The sequence below is a fragment of the Chelonia mydas genome, chromosome 3 (genome assembly GCF_015237465.2).
Source record: "Chelonia mydas isolate rCheMyd1 chromosome 3, rCheMyd1.pri.v2, whole genome shotgun sequence".
Taxonomy (NCBI): Eukaryota; Metazoa; Chordata; order Testudines; family Cheloniidae; genus Chelonia; species Chelonia mydas.
The window spans coordinates 172,019,048-172,038,532 of NC_057851.1; the positions used below are offsets into that span (position 1 = coordinate 172,019,048).

The following is a 19,485-nucleotide window of genomic DNA, read 5'->3' on the forward strand; positions in this document are numbered from 1 at the left end:
TATTATACATGTTGATTTCTGGTGGGGAGGGTGATGAAGGAAATATTCAACAAGTGCAAATGTGCTAAGGGACAGATTCTGCAACCTGTTGTCCATGGACCTCTGGGGGTCTGCAGACTGTCTAAGATTTCCAGACATTGCCATTTGAATTTTTTTTAGAGGTGTGCAAATGAAAAAAGGTTGAAAACCACTGGAATAGCTTGTTACTATGCAGTTAGTCCTATTGATTGCAATGGACCTACTACCAAAGTAAAGTATTATTCAGAGTAAGTGGGTGTGGCAGAAACTAGTCGTAAATTACAAGTGGTAATGAAGACTGAAAGAAGCTATCGTGAATAACCTTCTATTTACAAAAAATTTAGCCAAGTACAAAGTAAAACGGTGTGAAGCATGAAATTGGTGCTTAATTTCTTCACTGGTGCTGTACAAGATTTGGGTTGTGATCAGTAACCTGGAATGGAAACATGAATGCAATCCTATAGGTGGCATCCTCACTTTTAAACCACTGGCTAACTCCAGTTGCTATAGCAACTTGATACAGCTTTGTAAGGGGAGATTTTAATGTCATTTCAAAACTTTAATCACCATAGCAACACAATTTAGCTCTTTGAAGCATAATCGTATTTTTTTTACGAATTTTTAATGTGTATCTTACTCCACTTGTATTTCTTTCCCTCTGGAAAAGACAAAAAGCATCTCATTACAAAGGAAAGATGGAACGTAACTATCCTTGCGTCACTACTTCACCATTATTCAAAATACAACAAAAGCAGAAGGGTGGGTGTGTGGGGGTGTGTGGACAAGTTTAAAACGTTTCAAAGTAACTTTTACAACCTATTTTTTATAATGGGAACTGTACTATTTTAACACACAATGCATTAGCATTCATTCATTCCTGCTACTCAGTTCCACAAGTTGGGCCCCTTTGAAGCAAAGAGGTTTCCACTAGAAAGAAAGGTTTCAAAATTCACGATGGATACATAGACTGATGAGATGAAGAATGCTGACTCGTTATTTTTAGGAAGTCAGTGTATTGCAGATCGTGTGTGTTTGTGTGTGTGTGTGAGTGAGTGAGAGAGAGAGACTTACCTATAGTTGACACTACTGTCCCCACAAAATAGAAAGCCCCAGTGAAGTCCCATCTTGGTCTTACGGCATCTGCCCGGATGCCCGCGGCCATGGCTGCTTCATAACTCCGCAGGAAGTCCCTTAGCTCAGGCATACTGATGTTGAATATTTGGCTGAAGTTTTGGAGGGTCCTGTTCCAGCGATGCTGAGCCTCGACTTCGGACGGCCTCTCGAGGGCTGAGAACACTGTAGCTCCAGCTGCCAGATAAACTGCGATCAGGGTCGCTAAGAGGAGGAATCTGCCATTGTCCTTGTTGAAATGGGACAAGCAGCAGCAGCCCTGCGATCTCCGGCTAGACATCATCCAAATTTCAGCACCCCCGAGCCGGCGGACAGTGACCAACACCTCCTCGAAGACACTGGCATTGGGCTACTGTTAAATTCATGGAATCCCGAGTTAAAATCGTAGCTGGTTCATTGCAGGTGCTTCTTTTCTCAGTCATACTTAGCAAGAGCCAGCGGGGAGCCCTGAACTGCCATGCTGATTTCAGTGGCTGAAGCTGCAGGAGAATACAACTAGCCTGAAGCCCAGAGGGTCCTGTGGACAATCCCCACCTTGGCTTTAGCTTTCCTTGGAGCCACGTCTGGAGTTCCTTTTTCCTTTGAGCTCTCCACTGAGCTCTGAACTGCAGTGGCCATTGGTTTCTGGGAAACGGCTTTACTCCGCATCCCCATCCCCCCTGTGACCATATTCTTTGTATCCAGCCTGCCACCCGCTGACAGACACCGTCTGTCTGGCGTCCTCTTTAGGGGAAAGTTATTGATTTCAGGAGCGCTGATTTTTGGTAGCCAGGGTGAATGGGGTCCAATGTTCTCTCATTCCAATTAACAACTGTTTGGTCATGATGTATTCAGTGGAATAGCTGGGGTTCGCCAAATAATACTACTTACATCACGCTAATATCTTAAGGTTTTATTTGCAAAGTTCTGGGGAATTTGCCCGGGTAACAGATCCCTTAAATTCCGCATCTTAAAAAGTATTCTCTGCATCCACTGTGAGTCCATATTTCCATATACAAGTCGCTGCATCATGCTTACAGGCATCCATAAGTATCCCCTGAGACCAGTGTCGGTAGTTAGGGATCAGCTGCGTTTAAAGCCATCTTGATTCTGTCGGAGCCCAAGATTTGGCAAAACACCATGAGTCTGGCTTTCAGCTTCGTTGTTCCATCATGCGCACTGGTCCTCTGCATTTGCTCAGATTTTTTTGCTTTCATTTCGTTGGGTGAAAATGCAGTCACACCTTTCTGCAGACCGTAACTGCTCTGTGTTATAACATATCTACATTCAAACGTGCCTCTCTGCTCGCGAAAAGGGCTCGACAAGTTTTTTCGTATAGAATCCCAAACGGTTTAAGGCTTATTTTGTAACAAAGCACTGGATGTATACCCAAGTTACTTCCTCTGCGCGCACTGGTGTATACTTCAAACTGGATGGTTCGTTGCAAAAATGCCTCCGTAGACAGCCATGCAATTCACCGGGGAGGCAAATTTCAATCTGGATATGCGTGACTTCTACTTTTTTGCCTGACTCATTCTAGGAGTCCCCTGTTGGACTCGATTTCTGTCTCCACCTGAAGTCAGCGTAAAAGCCTTGGTGTGAAAATTCATTGTAAATCACAGTATTCAGCCAGACAGTTCCCGGCCCCTCATCCCCCCAAAGTCCCTGAACTAACCGCATCTAATGGCACTTTTCGCTCTGGCTCCGTGCACTGAGCCTCGGAAGCCGCGGGGTTAGTCCAAAGGGCTATTTACAGCGTCTCCAAGAGCCGTGGGGCGGCATATTTCACAGACAGCCGGGGGGGGGGGGGGGAGAGGCGACCCTTGGGAGCAGGCAAAGGGAGCTGGCGCGCTGCCCTGCACCCGCACCCTGGGGAGCGCAGTGCCGCCGCCGCCGCCGCCGCCGCCACCTCTAGCGGGGCCGCGGCGGCTCAGACACGCGCGCTTCAGCGTGGGGCTAATGCCCCCCGTGTTCTCCTCGCTCATGGACGGGATATTCTGAGGCAGGTCCGCTGACACCCAACAAAATGCAAAACGCCTGATCGGAGGAGGGTGGAAAATGGTGGCTCTGCCCGCCCGCCCGCCAGCCGAGGGGCCTGCGCTGTTTGTTCTACGGGCTCCGAGAGGCGGCTCTGCCAACGCTGCAGGTGTTTGGGGGATTGCCCCAGCCAGCGGCCTCCGAGCCGCCCTGGGCCTAGTCTCAAGTAGCCACCGAAAGGAGGAGACGCAAAACACCTCGCGGAGGAAGGGGGAGTGCTCTCAGTCAGGCGAAACGTGCAGGCTTCTTCTTCCATTTCTCTTCCTGATACCCAGTGCCCCCAGCCACTGGAGTGAGCTGCCTACCAAGCAGAACAGTAAGTCCGGGGCCCGTTTAGTTGAACGTATAAAGAAAATAATTTAAATGATGTGATTTTGTTTATACAGCTATGTAAATGATTAAAAATGTAAAGTAAAACGAGTTCTTAGATTTATTTGAGGAAATGTTTTAATTTATCACAAGAAAGGTTCTTTTTGAAGAGTCTGCTAATAGCTTAATGGTTAATTAATTAGATGAACATTTTATTCCCTTCAATGCACGTTAATGTTTGTGATCAATCTACATTTCCTGGAGTACTCTAGGTTAAACCCAAGAAAATGGCACATCACTTAGTTTAGTTTGTGGCTACCATCTTTAAGATCAAGACTTTCCCAAAGCTGGTGGATTCTTTCCCTGATAATTTCTTCACAACAAGATTTATATCCTCTCTTATCCATTAAGTCCCACTAGATCAGGGGTGGGCAAACTTTTTGGCCTGAGGGCCACATCAGGGTTCTGAAACTCTATGGAGGGCCGGGTAGGGAAGGCTGTGCCTCCCCAAACAGCCTGGCCCCTGCCTCCTCTCCGCCCCCTCCCACTTCCTGCCCCCTGACTGCCCCCGTCAAAACCTCCGACCCATCCAACCCCCCTGCTCTTTGTCCCCTGACCACCCCCTCCTGAGACCCTCCACCCCAACCACCACCCCCAGGACTCCACCCCCTATCCAACCCACCCTACTCCCTGACTGCCTCAACCCCTATCCACACCCCCACCCCCTGACAGGCCCCCCGGGGACTCCCATGCCTATCCAACCACCCCCTGCTCCCTGCCCCCTTACCATGCTGCTCAGAGCACCAGAACTGGCAGCTGCGTGGCCTGGTTGGAGCCAGCCACGCTGCCACGCAGTTTAGAGCGCAGGGCAGGCTGGCGGCTCTCGCAGCCACACCGCCCGGCAAGAGCTTGCAGCCCCACCACCCAGAGCACTGGCAGCAGGGCGAGCTGAGGCTGTGGGGGAGGGGGGACAGTGAGGGAGGCACCTGGGGCTAGCCTCCCCGGCCGGGAGCTCAAGGTCCAGGCAGGGTGGTCCTGCAGGCCACAGTTTGCCCACCTCTGCACTAGATGCTACAATCGCTTGGTGAATCATTTGCAGTGGTGAGAAGTGGATAGGAAATTGTAATGAGTGTGTTGCAAAAGGCACAGAGCAATATATCCCATTTAGTCCCAGTCCTGCAAACACACATGCATGGGAATAACTATACAGATAAATCACATGTATTTATTTATCCTGGGATTATTCATATGCATAAATGTTTGCAGGAGCTGGGCCTAAATGTGGAAGTATAGGGACCAATTCACAGCAGCACCAAACTTTTCTGGGAGCGTTTTTGCTTTCTGTTTTTTGTTCTATTTTGCTCTTTTCATTTGGGGGAGTGTACTCTTTACGAGATAGTAAACATAAAGTAACTTCATGGCTTTGCAGATGAGTGATTATGGTCTCTTGTCCTTTACCAGGATGCTTACACGTTATTTGTGCATAGGTAACTGCTATAAGTTCTTATCTGAGATCTGAGTGTTTTTGCTTTGCACTAAGGTTCCATATCACTTGTGCAATTATCCTCTCTTTACGCAGATCTGGAACACAAACAAAATTTGGGACTTTGCTTACTCCACAGTAGAGACATTCATTCTCAAGGGAGGTATAATATATTTTGATGTCTTCACAATGGTAAGAAATATATTTAAATTTCTTCACAGCACACAGGCCAGACTCTCTGTCTGGGAAGCTCAGCTCTTAAAGGCACAGTCCCCTATACCACCTCTTCCCTTCTAAGCCAAACTTTAATAGCACTTAACCGCCTGAGACCCTTTTGGGCAAACTGGCAGGCTCAGTGCCCTTTATCTCCCTCCCTTCTGGGATTTGGAGAAGCTGTCACCTATTCCTCCATAGCAAATGTCCATCTGGGATGACAACCTCATGCAGCCTCTTTTGACACCACTGCTTTTTGCAAGCATTGTTTCCTATCGTAAAGATGCGCAACATAATTTTCATGAAGTTGTGGCAGCTCCTGGGATCCCAAATCATACTGAGTTCTTTTTTTGTTTTTGTATATCTATCCCTTTATACAGCTGCAAGTCCCCACTGACTCTGACATCAGTGTCTGACAGTGCAGATATTCTTGCTGTCTATTGCATAAAATGTCAGCATGTGACAACACAGGCGTTACTGGTGGTGCTCTGTACTTTTACAGTGCTAAATGTAAATCAGAGTCTGATACCGTAGCCTTTATTATTTTGACAATGTTTCCCCCATTTCTAGAGTTTCAGTTCTGGTGAGGCTGTTAACTGTTCCATTCCTCCACTTGGGGTATTTTCTTAATTACTTTTTACTCCTGATAACCATGTGGTGTTCAGTGCTCACTTAGTGCAGAAGGTACTTTCAAGAGCTCTTCTTTATTCTGTGTCCAGTTCCAGCTGTTCTGTGCATAACAAAAGCTTCACATCACTCTGTCAAAGAAACTCAGCCCCTAAAGGTACTGTTCCCAATACCACATTGTTTTAGATCTTGGCTTTTTCTCTGAACTTGGAGCTAACATCATCTTGACTGAATGATGTGGTACCGGTTACCAGGCACTCCATGTGTGAGGCCATGCACAGCCAAGATGCTGCAAGTGTGGTTAGTCAGACTTGTTGATTGTACATAGGGGCAGAAGAGAGTGAATGCAAAACAGATAAAGAAAAGGACACTTTCTGGCAGAAAACACATTATATTAGAGTGACTCCAGGATAAGCAATGAAGGGGCAACCTGAGAAATGATACATCAGATAAAACTGAGAGAACAAGGCATCTTCTATCATAGTTGGAGACACATTAACTGGGAAGTTTGGGCTGTATCAGAACACACACTGGATCTAGAGGTGGAATATCCCTAAAGTTGGTCTGGTTTCAATAAAACTCAGCAGGGGAGAAGGAAAAGCAAGGAAGGCCAAAGGGACAGTAAAATAATAGAGAAAAGCACCTTGGACCTGACCTAAAGCCCATTGAAATCAATAAGAATCTTTCAATTGGCTTCCATAGGCTTAAAATCAGACCCCTAATGAGGAGCCCTATATAATAGCTGAGATCTTGGCAGCTGAGTGTCGATAGAGCTGTAGCTAGAAACAACAAAAGAGCAGGCAAGCAGCTGACTATATGGCAAAGCGGAGTCAATGGAGCTGCAGCCAAATAGAATCAATAAATATAGCTAAAAATATAGCTAAGGAACCAGTTGTTTTACATGATAGCACCACCGATGATCAGAATAGGAGAAAATGTTTCATCTAGGACAAAGGGCCTGCTTTTTCTCTCACCTGCACAGTTGTGAATCAGAAGTAAATACCTTGGTATCAGTGGCATCAAACTGAACCAGATTGTGATTTCCATTGAATTCACTGGATTTACATTTGTGTAGCAGAGATCAGATTCTGGACCATGCATGTTAAACTGAGTGAGTGAGAGAATTCAGGTCTAGTGCTTTTGTTAAAAAAATGAAATATTAAATACTTATAATCTAAGGGCCCAATCCTGCAAGGTGTTCAGCAGCTTTAGCCTATGAGAGACAATGGAGCCAATCTTGCAAACTTTTAATAACATACTTATGTGAATGATCTCTTTGACTTTTTATGGACTACTCACTTGACTAAGTGTTTGTGTAACCTGCACCCATGCAGTGTAGTACTCTGTCTGCTCAAGTGGCAGCTAGGCCACACAGAGCAGGGGTGGCCAAACTTATTGACCATCTGAGCCACATAGGCTAATCTTCAACAGTTTGAGAGCTGCACCTGCCGGGGCTCGGGCTTCAGCCCTGTGGGGCTCCAGACCTGCTCCTGCTGAAGCCCTGATCCCAGGCAGGTATGCCCTGTTGGGCTCATGCCCCGGACCTCCCACCCGCTGGGCAGAAGCTGGAGGCAACACTTGGGGGGTAGGGTATGTGGGGTCATGAAATTCAAAATTTTCAATTTTAATAATACGTTGCATTCTTAACGTTAATTAACTTTCTAACTTAATAAAAAAGCCTTGGAAATTTTTACAAAATTTTGCAAAACAAATATATATCCCATTTTTCAATCTGTGATAGAGCTGGTAGAAAAATGTTGAATTTGTTAATCAAAATGTCAATGAAAAAGCAAGATTAATTTTTCATTAAAATATCTGCAGAAATTATGTCCCTTTTATAGCCATCTCCATGAAGAATGAACATTATCAGTGGAGGATTAACATCAGGCAAAGGATTTTGGTTGAAAGGAATACCACAGCTCCATCTTGCTCAGGACAGCAATCAAAGCTTCATGGGGGCAAATCCTGAAGTCCTTGCTGAGTCTTTACTTACACAAAACTCCCACTAAAGCCAATCTCTCAAACTAGCCATTTGGCCAAATGACTGACACTTTTAATCAGCTGGTCAAAGGACTATGATACTTGGCCATTTGATTAGGTTATTAAAACTCCCTGGCATTTGGCCAAAGCATTATTAGGATTCTAAACCATTTACATCAGAACAGATGTTTTTATAAAGCAGGGCTTCACTAGTAAATTCAATGCTTGCCTCACAGACCAATACATGTTGATGTTTACCTCAACAGAAGCGTAATGTGTATCAGTTTAGTGAATTACAATGGTACGATAGATTTATACCATAGGCAATTCTCATTAATGTCTTCACAATTGCACATCAATATGCTGACAATAATATAGTCCAAAGATAATTCAGGATTAGCAAAGGCTTATGCATTGCTACTCATGCCATAATTTAGCAATACAGTGGAGCTATTCTGGCCTCTTTAAATAATTATCTGATTATTAAACCCCAAGCCTGTTATGCCAAAACTGGAACACCTCACTATAAGCACAGTGAGGCCAGATTTCCTGTGTTTATGTGTGTGATATCAGCCATTGTGTTTAACTAACTGGAGGCCAGGGTTTGTAAAAGCAATTATTTCTATAATCAAACAGCAGTGTTTACATTATTAGCTTGGTTGTTTAGAGGGAAACACATGCAAAGACAGGAGATACATTCATTAGTTGTTAATTAAACTGCCATTCTGAAAACAAGTCATAAAAATGGGACATGATGTTCTGCATTAAGGATTAAAGTTTTGTATGATGTTTTAACACTTAAACTACCTAATGTAAAATAATCCTGCATTCTTTCCTATTTTATAAACCTTATTATCTTCTAAGTGTTTGCTGAAATGTCACTATTATTATTTGAGCGAGACAGTATCAAAAGCTTTACTAAAGTCAAGATATACCACATCTACCGCTTCCCCCCATCCACAAAGCTTTTTAGCCTGTCAAAGAAAGCTATCAGGTTGGTTTGACATGATTTGTTCTTCACAAATCCATGCTGACTGTTAGTTTATCACCTTATTATCTTCTATTTTATAAACAGCAACCTAAGGGTTTCTTTCTCAAAGCCATGTAACAATTTAATTGTGTTCTCTCAGACTCACTCGGAGAGAATAATCTCATTAGTGCCACAATTCAATTCAGTTTTACTGTGATGCGTAATTACTTTCCAAAGGCCTGGTCCTGTGAAGTGCTGAGTGCCCTCAACTGCCACTGAAGACAATGGTAGCTTAGGGCACTCAGCACCTTATAGAATTGTACCTGCAACCTAATGCTTTATACAGGCACTGACCTTTTTCATATGAAGTGTGAAACTCTACATTTCATGTCTTAACCCTTCCACACTGGTGGCTTAGGTTCTTCCTTCATCTGTTTGCTAATGCATTTTGTAGGATTGTATTGCAGAGGGAGACCTCTGCTCCCAGTGTCAAGACATGCAAGGGTATTTTAATAGGTACAATTGTAGTCTGACTATTCACTGAGCGGTAGATCCACAACAAGCCATGTAATATACTGAGAAGTCAACAAGGGTAAATTCTGTATGCACAATCCACAATGTGAGTAATTCATTTAGATTATTAGACGACAGTGACAGTTTCAGCTTCTTAGGAGTCTCCCTCTGAACAGCACAACCAAAGGCGAGATTTTCAAAAGAGCTTGGCACCCCGCAGTTCTCTGTATGAGTGTCTGGACTTTCAGAAGAACTGAGCCCCCATTTAGGCACCAGAAATGCTCAGCAGCCTTCCATTCCCACTGAGAATAATTGTGAGTGCTGAGCATTTCTGAAAATCTGACCACTCTGCTTAGGTGCCTAACTGGGGGCTGTTAAGTACTGAGCTCTTCTGAATATCAGGCCCCTGTACGCAGAGAAACACAGGGTTTATAATGCCCCAAAGGGAACAGGGAGGACTATGGCTTCCCACACATACACACAACCCCCTCCCCACCCCCCACTGGAGCTGTAGAGCACATACACACAACCTTCCGCCCCGAAAAAAAAAAACAACAACGAGGAGTCCGGTGGCACCTTAAAGACTATTTGGGCATAAGCTTTCGTGGGTAAAAAACCCACTTCTTCAGATGCATAGAGTGAAAATTACAGATACAGGCATAAATATAGGCACATGAAGAGAAGGGAGTTACCTTACAAGTGGAGAACCAGTGTTGATAAGGCCAATTCAGTCAGGGTGGATGTGGTCCACTCCCAATAATTGATGAGGAGATGTCAATACCAAGAGAGGGAAAATTGCTTTTGTAGTGAGCCAGCCACTTCCAGTCCCTATTCAAGCCCAAAGTAATGGTATTAAGTTTGCAAATGAATTGTAGCTCTGCAGTTTCTCTTTGAAGTCCACCACAGGAACCTGTGGGACAAGTTTTGCACCCCCAAAAGCTGTGCAGCAGAGAACTTGTTCCCCTATGCACCCAAGACCCACAGAAGGGATTCCTTCCGGAGATCCCCAGGGCTGACTGAGTCCATGTTGCCCTAAGCACTAGACTGGACCTAACTGGCCTGATCTCCTGCATAGCACAGGCAAACATGTATTTATATATTTGTATTTTTCCATTGTGTGACCAGCTTTAATTCAGACATCTCATTCATGCCTCTCTCTCTTGCTTTCTTCTAGTATTGCTAGTACTGGATGTGTGATCATTTTCTGAGTCATTTCCTTATTCATTTTCACTTGTCTGTCATACAGTACAAAAGTAGCCCAGCAGCAGTAGGCTGTTTGACAAAGCTTTGAAATTTAGCAAGCAAATCCCTACGGTAATGAAAATAGCACTGCCACTCACCCACTATCTTCCCATTCAGCAGAGGGGCTGCTGCTACTTCCACTAGCCTAGTGGAGCCCTACAGTGTATAAGAAATCTAAAATCAATGTGAAGGAGTGGCAGAAGGCACAAAACAAGATCAAACTAGCTAGAGACATACAGGGTAACAAGAAAACATTCTACAAATACATTATAAGCAAGAGGAAGGCCAAGGATGGGGAGGCCAATTACTCAATGGGGGGGGGGGGAACAATTACAGAAAATGTGGAAATGGCAGAGGTGCTTAATCATTTATTTGTTTCGGTTTTCACCAATAAGGTTGGTGGTCATTGGACGTCTAACATAGAGAATACCAGTGAAAATGAGGTAGGATCAGAAGAAGCTAAAATAGGGAAAGAACAAGTTAAAAATTACTTAGACAAATAAGATGTCTTCAAGTCACCAGGGCCTGATGAAATGTCTCATAGAATACTCAAGGAGCTGACTGAGGAGATATCTGAGCCATTTGCAATTATATCTGAAAAGTCATGGAAGATGGGAGAGATTCCAGAAGACTGGAAAAGGGCAATATAATGCCCATCTATAAAAAGGGAAATAAGGACAACCTGGGAATTACAGACCAGTCAGCTTGACTTCTGTACCCAGAAAGATAATGGAGCAAATAATTAAGCAATCAATTTGCAAACACTTAGAAGATAATAAAGTGATAAGTAACAGTCAGCATGGATTTGTCAAGAACATATCATGTCAAACCAACCTGACAGCTTTCTTTGACAGGCTAAAAAGCTTTGTGGATGGGGGGAAGCGGTAGATGTGGTATATCTTGACTTTAGTAAAGCTTTTGATACTGTCTCGCTTGACCTTCTCATAAACAAACTAGGAAAGTGCAACCTAGATGGAGCTACTATAAGGTGGGTTCAAAACTGTTTAGAAAACCGTTCCCAGAGAGTAGATATCAGTGGTTCACAGTCATGCTGGAAGGACATAATCAGTGGGGTGCCGCAGGGATCAGTTCTGGGTCTGGTTCTGTTCAATATCTTCATCAACTATTTAGATAATGGCACAGAGAGTACACTTATAAAATTTGTGGATGATACCAAGCTGGGAGGGGTTTCAAGTGCTTTGGAGGATAGGATTAAAATTCAAAATGATCTGGACAAACTGGAGAAATGGTCTGAAGTAAATAGGATGAAATTCAATTAAGGACAAATGCAAAGTACTCCACTTAGGAAGGAACAATCATTTGCACACATACAAAATGGGAAATGACTGCCTAGGAAGGAGAATTGCAGAAAGGGATCTGGGGGTCACAGTGGACCACAAACTAAATATGAGTCAACTGTGTAACGCTGTTGCAAAAAAAGGTGAACATCCTTCTGGGATGTATTAGCAGGAGTGTTGTAAGCAAGACACGAGAAGTAATTTTTCTGGTCTACTCCGTGCTGATTAGGCCTCAGCTGGAGTATTGTGTCCAGTTCTGGGCACCACATTTCAGGAAGGATGTGGACAAATTGGAGAGAGTCCAGAGAAGAGCAACAAAAATGATTAAAGGTATAGAAAACATGAGCTATGAGGGAAGATTGAAAAAAAAATGGCTTTGTTTAGTCTGGAAAAGGGAAGACTGAGGGGGACATGATAACAGTTTTCAAGCACATAAAAGGTTGTTACAAGGAGGAGGGAGAAAAAATGTTTTTCTTAACCTCTGAGGATAGGACAAGAAGGAATGGGCTGAAATTGCAGCAAGGGAGGTTTAGGCTGGACATTAGGAAAAACTTCCTAACTGTCAGGGTGGTTAAGCACTTGAATAAATTGCCTAGGGAGGTTTTGGACTCGCCATCCTTGGAGATTTTTAAGAGCAGGTCAGACAAACACCTGTCAGGGATGGTCTAGATAATACTTAGTTCGACCATGAGTGCAGGGGACTGGACTAGATGACCTCTCAAGTTCCCTTCCTATGATTCTATGAAAAACAGGAAATGCTGAGAGAAATTTGTCATTTTACTGCAATGATTAATTTTTGGTATTATTTTGCATGGAATATTTGTGAGCTAGGGAGACAGTGGTGTGTGATTCTGTAACTGGGAATGTGAGGGAAGAGCAGAATGTTGTAATTTAAAGAAATGAGTTTGTCAATACCTGCTGAGCAACGGCGGGCGGGGGTGGGGTGGCAAACAAAGAAGAGTATCCTTAAGATTCACCACTTTTAATGATGCCCATTCTTTCTTTGATGTCACACCAAAGCAGGAGAGGGCATATTTTCAAGTAACATTAAGTTTCAATAAAGCTCCAGCTTGGCAAGAAAAAAATGTGATTTTCTTTTAAAAAAGAACAGCTTCCCCCAGATGAGATTTTCCAAGCTTTGTATGTCTGCAAAGGATGTTTTAGACATGAAGTGCAGCAACAAACGTTATAGAATTGCCAAATCATTAACTATATGAAAAGACACCAAAGACAGATAAAGTTTTAAAGAGAGAGGGAAATAGCGATATAGATAGACTGAATTCACGGGCCTGATTCTGATCAGTTTTACACTGGTGTAAATGGTGTGAATGAAATCAGAATTGGCTTTATGGGCTGGATTCTGTGGTGCACCAGAGCTCTTCTTGGCGCACTGAGAAGATATGGAGTAAAGATGACTTTATGCAACCTTTCCATCCCCTTATTCTTGGGGCAGGTTACTCTAAACTATGACTTGCTGGAATGGTCAGTATGCCTCCCATAGGTGAATGGAGTGCTCTGGCCACATTCCCTCACACCCCAAGCACAGCCCTTACATCACCCAGTCCTGCCCCCCAGTGTAAGTCAGCAACACCAAATTCGTGCTACTGCCATTCTCCTACACAGGTCAAATCCCCAGTTGGCTCTTGAAACCAGTTTTCCACCCATTTTGCACTTGTGGAGAGTGACAAAGGGGCCAGTGCAAGAGCCAGGATGTGGGTCTATATATCTATAGTCACTCATCATATCTAGAATTACATACAAAAAACTACATTAAAAGGTTGTTACGGTTGCCAAGTCAAGCACTCACAAGTTAGGAAATGCCAGGTTGCTCATGAAACCTCCATTCAGCTCCCTTTTGCATATGCATTGTGATACAGTCTTAATTACATGATCACATACAATTCACAGGACACCTGCCTCACCTGCCCATTCTTTTAGTTTTTCCTCATCTCTCTTTGTTCTGCCACCACCCTTACAGAATCATTCCCAGTGGCTATTGTCAGCTGGGAAAAAGGGGGTCTAAGTTAAGGTTGTGTGGTAGGCCTGGCATGTACCTTACGTCTTCATTTTCTGTTTTCCAGAGGCTTAGATTTAACCACTGTCCACATTCTGGTTAGTCATGAGGCACCATGGAGTAAGCTTAACTCTTCATTAATGAAGTTTTGGGGAACTTATTTCTACTCATTTTACAAATCAGTAAGCTGAGCTGTAGAGAGGTGAAGTGATTGCACATCTTACGTCAGGTTTACTCCACTGTAGCTCCATTGCCTACACTGGAGTTACTTTAGATCTATACCAGTGAGAGTAGGATTTTGCCCCTAAGGTGCATTTACAAGGTGAAAATGCAATAATAGAAACATCTCTCTCTTCTCCTCCCCCACTCCCACCCCTGCAAGAGTATTCCACTGTGGGTAGATACTTAAACTGTCACTGGGCCAGAGAGAGAAAATGGGAATGACTCTGTAGTTCAGTGGTTAGGCCACCCATCTGGGTCCAGTAACTCTGTTCCAGTCACTCTTATTTATCCAGAGTGCAACAGATGCAACAGGAAAGATCAAGGGAGCCCTACAACAGAATATAACACAGCTAAATGGCTAGCCTAGTGCACTCTTCTGAGAGGTGGCAGACCGCTGTTAAAATCCATTTCCCCTTTCTGGCAGAGAGGGGGGAATTAAACCTAGGTCTCCCAAATCCCAGGCCCATGTGCTAACTTCTGGGCTAAAAGTTATAAGGTGGGCACTGCCACCTCCTTCTTCAGCCAGATTTTGAATGGGACCCAATCCGGTAGGCATGCTTAGAGGCTTCTTACCAGATCAGGACCTTCAGGTGATTTAGGTGGTCAAACACCTATCACACTGGGGCTTAGGTGGGAGAGAGACATCTGGGTGCCCAGAAGGAGGCAGCAGTGTGTGTGCCCAGAGGCAGGAACATAGATGCCCAAGGAACTTTTACTCTGAAAAACTTAGGCACTGAGTGAGTTTAGGCACCTACAGGGTTTGTCAGGAGTTTTGTGGATCAGAGTGGAGCCAAAACTGGGACGTAGGCACTCCAACCTGAGAGGCTATGTCTACACTTACAGAGTTTTTGCGCTGTAAGTTTCACCGGTGATAAGGAACGGGTGAAAGTAAAGCACTGGCTTGTGTACTCACGTAATTCCTCAGGCATCAGAGAGTGTTTACATTAGCATCACTTCCATCACCGATGGGAGCAGCGCTCTATGGCAGCTATCCCACAGTGCAGCTCTCTCCAGTTTGACGATGGGTCTTGTGGGAAGGGGTTGGGGGTGATTGAGGGGCATCCTGGGTCCCTGCACAGCCTCCTCTCTCCAAACACTGATAAGCTCCAGTAGCTCAGCATTGCTCCAAGCAGGGGATCCTATGCTTGGTGGAGCTGGTGTTGTCACCTGGCCAGATAAGTGAGCACTTGCTAAGAAAACAGGGAGGGGAGTTTCAAAGTTCCCAGGGCTTTATGGCGAGAGGAGTGGATGTCTGTTTACCTGGCAGCAGAGCTGCTGGCTAGAGTGATCACCTAGGCACTGTGAGATATAGAATCATAGAATATTAGGGTTGGAAGAGACCTCAGGAGGTCATCTAGTCCAACCCCCTGCTCAAAGCAGGACCTAATCTCCAACAAATCATGCCAGCCAGGGCTTTGTCAAGCTGGGCCTTAAAATCCTCTAAGGATGGAGATTCCACCACCTCCCTAGGTAACCCATTCCAGTGCTTTACTACCCTCCTAGTGAAATAGCCTTTTCCTAATATCCAACCTAGACCTCCCCCACTGCAACTTGAGACCATTGCTTCTTGTTCTGTTATCTGCCACCACTGAGAACAGCCTAACTCCATCCTCTTTGGAACCCCCCTTCAGGTAGTTGAAGGCTGCTATCAAATCCCCCCTCACTCTTCTCTTCTGCAGACTAAATAACCCCAGTTCCCTCAGCCTCTCTTCATAAGTCATGTGCCCCAGCCCCCTAATAATTTTCGTTGCTTTCCACCATGAAAATAAGCTGCCTGGCGGGTCATGGGAATGATGCCGCCAAATCGCTAGCCGGCATCGTTTATGGTCGGAATTATGACAGTATCTGATTGTCTTCGAACCTCTGACTTTCGTTCTTGATTAATGAAAACATTCTTGCAAATTCGTTTGCGTAGGTCCGCAATGCCTCCTCTCCTCCCTGCCACCACATCCCTCCTCCCTCTGCCCCTGCTTCCTTCCCTCCATATTCTTCTCCCACCAGGCTCCCGCCTCTCAAGTTCTTTGTCCCCCCGGCCCCAGTAGAGTGCTCCCCCTGACCACTGCAGAATTTGAACAAGTAAAAAACATAATTGTCCCCAGCCCATTGCTTACCTGTCAGAATGCTCTGAAGGGCTCTGGCCCAGGTAGAGGGGCATCCATTCCTCCCAGCCATTTATTGCTCAGCCTCAGCCACCCACCTTTTCCTGGTGCCGGTGGGTGCTCAACTCCCCTCCACCCCCGCCCCATTCCAACCCCTTCCCCAAAGTCCCCGCCCCAACTCCACCCCCTCCCTGCCCCTATTGGACACCTTCCCCAAATCCCTGCCCCGGTCCCGCCTCTTCCCCGAGCATGCTGCATTCCCCCTTCTCCCCCCTCCCTCCCAGCACTTGCCACCATGAAACAGCTGTTTTGCGGCGCAAGCACTGGAAGGTAGGGGGAGAAGTGGAGCCGTGGCACGCGCAGGGGAGGAGGTGGAGCAGAGGTGAGCTGGGGCGGGGCAGGGAGCTGCTGGAGAGTGCAGAGCACCCACCAATTTTTCTCTGTGGGTGCTCCAGCCCCGGAGCACCCATGGAGTCGGCATCTATGGCTGGTACTGGCCTTGAGGACAGGACAGCATAGGGTGCCTGCTGCTACAGTGATCCAGCCCTCCCTGCAGCACATTGACTGACTGCACACATAGCATAAGGCTGGCTGGCCTACCTGCGGCTTTGTCTAACCCTCCCACCTCCTACTTTGAAAAGTGATGATCGGGGCGGGCCTGGTGGGTCCCTGTTCCCCTCCTTCTCCCAAATTTAAATTCTCCTGTGATCCACTAGCAGTGCCTACTGCATGAATGAAGCATAAAAGTTTTGGAATTGTAAAAACTACTTGGCAAAATTGCACTTCGAAGTACTTTCCATCTGATGACCTCAAAGCACCTAACCAAAACCAATGAATTTACACAACTCCTGTGAGGCTGGCAAGTATTATTATTATCAGTGTTTTTGGCTGGAGAAACTGAGGCACAGGCTAATTAAGTCCCCTATCCGCTGTCAGTTCAGTAAATTCAGTTTAGATTCTAGGAAACATGTTATAATTTTATATATAAATAAAATAACATGTTGCTTAGAATCTAAACTGAACTTTAACAGGCTAAAAGCCTTGTCTGAAGTAGTTTATCACACCTAAAACAATCTCCCAGCATCTCCAACCAACATGGAAATGGTTATATATAACGGAATGGCTATATATGGAATGATTATAATGGAAATGGTTATATATATGTGCACACATATAACCATCTCTTAAATCTTAGCTTTTGATAATAAACTTATGATTGTTTTCACTCTGTATCTCAGGGCTGTGATCTTATATTGGAGCTGATTCTCAGCTGAGCCAAACAAACAAGCTGGTGTGTGCACTGTTCTTTTGGGAACAGCTTAGAATCATAGAATCTTAGGGTTGGAAGAGACCTCAGGAGGTCATCTAGACCAACCCCCTGATCAAAGCAGGACCAATCCCCAACTAAATCATCCCAGCCAAGGCTTTGTCAAGCTGGGCCTTAAAAACCTTTAACGATGGAGATTCCACCACCTCCCTAGGTAAACCGTTCCAGTGCTTCACCACCCTCCTGGTGAAATAGTGTTTCCTAATATCCAACCTAAACCTCCCCCACTGCAGCTTGAAACCACTGCTCCTTGTTCTGTCATCTGCCACCACTGAGAACAGCCTAGCTCCATCCTCTTTGGAACCCCCATTCAGGTAATTGAAGGCTGCTATCAAATCCCCCCTCAATCTTCTCTTCTGCAGACTAAATAAGCCCAGTTCCCTCAGCCTCTCCTCTAAGTCATGTGCCCCAGCCCTCGATCATTTTCGTTGCCCTCTGCTGGACTCTCTCCAATTTGTCCACATCCCTTCTGTAGTGGGGGGACCAAAACTGGACGCAATACTCCAGGTGTGGCCTCACCAGTGCTGAATAGAGAGGAATAATCTCTTCCCTCAATCTGCTGGCAATGCTCCTACTAATACAGCCCAATATGCCATTGGCCTTCTTGGCAACAAGGGCACACTGCTGACTCATATCCAGCTTCTCATCCACTGTAATCCCCAGGTCCTTTTCTGCAGAACTGCTGCTTAGCCAGTCGGTCCCCAGCCCGTAGTGGTGCATGGGATTCTTCCTTCCTAAGTGCAGAACTCTGCACTTGTCCTTGTTGAACCTCAGATTTCTTTTGGCCCAATCCTCCAATTTGTCTAGGTCACTCTGGACCCTATCCCTGCCCTCCAGCATATCTACCTCTCCCCCCAGTTTAGTGTCATCCGCAAAATTGCTGTGGGTGCAATTCATCCCATCATCCAGATAATTAATAAAGATGTTGAACAAAACCAGCCCCAGGACCAACTCCTGGGGCACTCCGCTTGATACCGGCTGCCAACTAGACATGGAGCCATTGATCACTACCCGTTGAGCACGACAATATAGCCAGCTTTCTAGCCACCTTATAGTCCATTCATTCAATCCATACTTTTTTTAACTTGCTGGCAAGAATACTGTGGGAGACCGTATCAAAAGCTTTGCTAAAGTCAAGCTATATCACATCTACCGCTTTCCCCATATCACAGTGCCCGTTATCTCATCACAGAAGGCAATCAGGTGGGTCATGACTTGCCCTTGGTGAATCCATGTTGACTATTCCTGATCACCTCCTCTTCAAAATGGTTTCCTTGAGGACCTGCTCCATGATTTTGTCTGGGACTGAACTGAGGCTGACTGTTCTGTAGTTCCCTGGGTTCTCTTTTTAAATATGGGCACTATATTTGCCTTTTTCCAATTGTCTGGGACCTACCCCAATCACCAAATATTTTCAAAGATAATGGCTCTGCAATCACATGAGCCAACTCCCTCAGCACCCTTGGATGCATTAGATCTGGACCCATGGACTTGTGCATGTCCCGATTTTCTAAATAGTCTTTAACCTGTTCTATTACCACTGAGGGCTGCTCACCTACTCCCCATGCTGTGTTGCCCAGTGCAGCAGTCTGGGAGCTGCCCTTGTCTGTGAAGACCGAGGCAAAAAAAATCATTGAGAACTTCAGCTTTTTCCACATCATCTGTCACTAGGTTGCCTCCCCAATTCAGTAAGGGTCCCACACATTCCCTGACCTTCTTCTTGTTGCTAACATACCTGTAGAAACCCTTCTTGTTACCCTTCACATCCCTTGCTAGCTGAAACTCCAGTTGTGCCTTGGCCTTCCTGATTACACCCCTACATGCTCTAGCAATATTTTTATACTCCTCCCTAGTCATCTGTCCAAATTTCCACTTCTTGTAAGCTTCCTTTTTGAGTTTAAGCTCACTGAAGATTTCATTGTTAAGCCAGGCTGGTCGCCTGCCATATTTGCTATTCTTTCTGCACAACGGGATGGTTTGTCCCTGTGCCCTCCATAAGGCTTCTTTAAAATACAGCCAGCAA

At 45.2% G+C, this 19,485-nt stretch overlaps 1 protein-coding gene across 1 annotated transcript in view; it reads right to left on the bottom strand.

The window, feature by feature from the left end:
- The window catches only part of KCNK12 (potassium two pore domain channel subfamily K member 12), a 68,143-nt gene extending 65,161 nt beyond the window's left edge, over positions 1 to 2,982 (bottom strand). Inside the window, exon 1 of the mRNA XM_007072400.3 lies at positions 1,090 to 2,982. Coding sequence (XP_007072462.1) covers positions 1,090 to 1,432 — 343 coding nt within the window. The 5' untranslated portion in view covers positions 1,433 to 2,982. The remainder of the gene's footprint in view (positions 1 to 1,089) is intronic.
- Between the last annotated feature and the right edge of the window lie 16,503 nt (positions 2,983 to 19,485).